This window comes from Penaeus monodon, chromosome 19, assembly GCF_015228065.2.
Source record: "Penaeus monodon isolate SGIC_2016 chromosome 19, NSTDA_Pmon_1, whole genome shotgun sequence".
In the NCBI taxonomy this organism is placed as follows: domain Eukaryota; kingdom Metazoa; phylum Arthropoda; class Malacostraca; order Decapoda; family Penaeidae; genus Penaeus; species Penaeus monodon.
In genome coordinates this window covers 32,626,821-32,628,609 of record NC_051404.1, presented here as the reverse complement: position 1 = coordinate 32,628,609, position 1,789 = coordinate 32,626,821, and the positions used below count along the sequence as shown (strand labels likewise).

Sequence of the window (1,789 nt, the reverse complement as noted above, 5' to 3'; positions counted from 1 at the left end):
TAGAGGTTAAATAGCAAAATTGCATACCTAATTTCCTCTTTGGATGCCTCTGCTCTGACAGGTATGTAATGGACCCATGGCTTCATCCTAGGGTAGAAGAACTCAATCCACTCATCACCGCTGTGAAATACAAGGGAATGACACAGGAAGAGGTGCTTGAACCTAAAGCTGGCTGCAACCCCACGGAAGTTAAACAGGTACTTGTACTGGCAGTGGTCTTCTAGAGGGACTTCACTTGCTGGTGGTGCATAAAGAGTATCCTGAAAAAATACACAGGAAGATTCCAGTAATTCTGCATATAAAATAGCTATCCTGATATGATACAAAGGAGTTATCCATAAATTATTCACAGGCTACTGGAATTATTCAGAGGAGTTATATCTCCCCATTTACTCAATGGAATTCCACTGACTCATTTACCTTGACTTATCTGTGTGATGATACCTGTAATCCCACATGCACAAAACTTCAGTCAGCAAGAGAGGGTGCAAACTTACTGCATCTGATTTCCAGGCTTGGTTCTTGGTGTACTGAGCATCAACGAGGTCAGGTTCTTCTCGGGAAAGGTAGACTAAAGGGTCTCTCTCAGCACTTGTTCGGGAACCCCTATTATGTATGGAAAAGTCTAAATGAATCTAAATGTTATGCTTGTTGTTTAAAACCAATACTAAATCATACCAAAGTAAAAACATATGTAAAGGAGGGGAGGCAACATCTTCATAAATATCAATACAGTTACATGAAGTGCTTATTAGCAGAAATATGGATAAAAACATAATGTAAGAAAATGCTGAAGTTTTTCTGCTTTAAAGTGTCAAACTTCTGAAGGAAATGACAGACTGAGGCATTCTTCATTTTAAGCACAACCTAACACAAACTTTTTGTCATAAGGGTCTGACATGACTGAGAACATAATTCTTTGCCATTTTGAAAGAGAAAAATTACCTAGTATTCTCCTTGTCCATAATGCTCTCTTTATAAACATAATATCACTCTCCCTAACAAAGAAAATACATTCACTGTTTTAATCTTGACAGCTGATTAAAGTATGACTGTCATGTAATATATACACATATTTTTCATCTCACTGCATTTCCTATATCTTTCAACATATTCTCATTCCATTTCTCTGGATGCCTAACTCCTTTAAGGGCACTAAAGGTACATCTCCTTGATTACTGTAACTCAACTTGTCTTTTAAACTTAAAATAAACTAATGGTTCCCATATAAACCCAAGGACCTTCCTAACATCTTCCTTCTCCCTCTGGCTCAATTTCAAAAAATTTTCCAAGTGAAACTGTGCCTGAGCTATCAAAATGCAGTCCTCCGCACTGTCAACATGTTAATCAAGGACAAGTCAAAGAACACCTTACTTACCTGAAAAATCCCTTGCTCTCCTTGACCTCCCAGGGCCACTTTTCTGAGGCCGTGCGGAGAGATTTTCGCAATAAGTCCCACCTGCCGAGTCCCATGGGGTACAGACCAATGGCGGGCCCCCCCTCCCAGAAGGTCCAGGCAGGATAAGTGATGTCTAGGTATGTGGAAGTCTACAAAAGGTAATGGGGAAGAGAGAATTACCTATAAATCTAATTCAGAAGAGGATGATGATGATGTTAAGAAAAAGCACTACCAAATAAAAATTTAAAACACAAGAACAGTATTTTTGCCTTATAAAATACTGACCTCATTAACAAGTCACGGAAAAGAAGACTCTAAGCCTCAAACAATACAGATTTGAAAGAAGATGATACCAATGTGAACACCTTACAGATAAATAAATTGATTAAT

At 38.3% G+C, this 1,789-nt stretch overlaps 1 protein-coding gene across 1 annotated transcript in view; it reads right to left on the bottom strand.

Moving 5' to 3' along the window:
- The window catches only part of LOC119585392 (O-glucosyltransferase rumi homolog), a 3,136-nt gene that overhangs the window by 709 nt on the left and 638 nt on the right, over window positions 1-1,789 (bottom strand). Inside the window, exons 2-4 of the mRNA XM_037934055.1 lie at window positions 1,379-1,548; window positions 498-606; window positions 28-260 (exon numbers count right to left, since the gene is read on the bottom strand). Coding sequence (XP_037789983.1) covers window positions 28-260; window positions 498-606; window positions 1,379-1,548 — 512 coding nt within the window. The remainder of the gene's footprint in view (window positions 1-27; window positions 261-497; window positions 607-1,378; window positions 1,549-1,789) is intronic.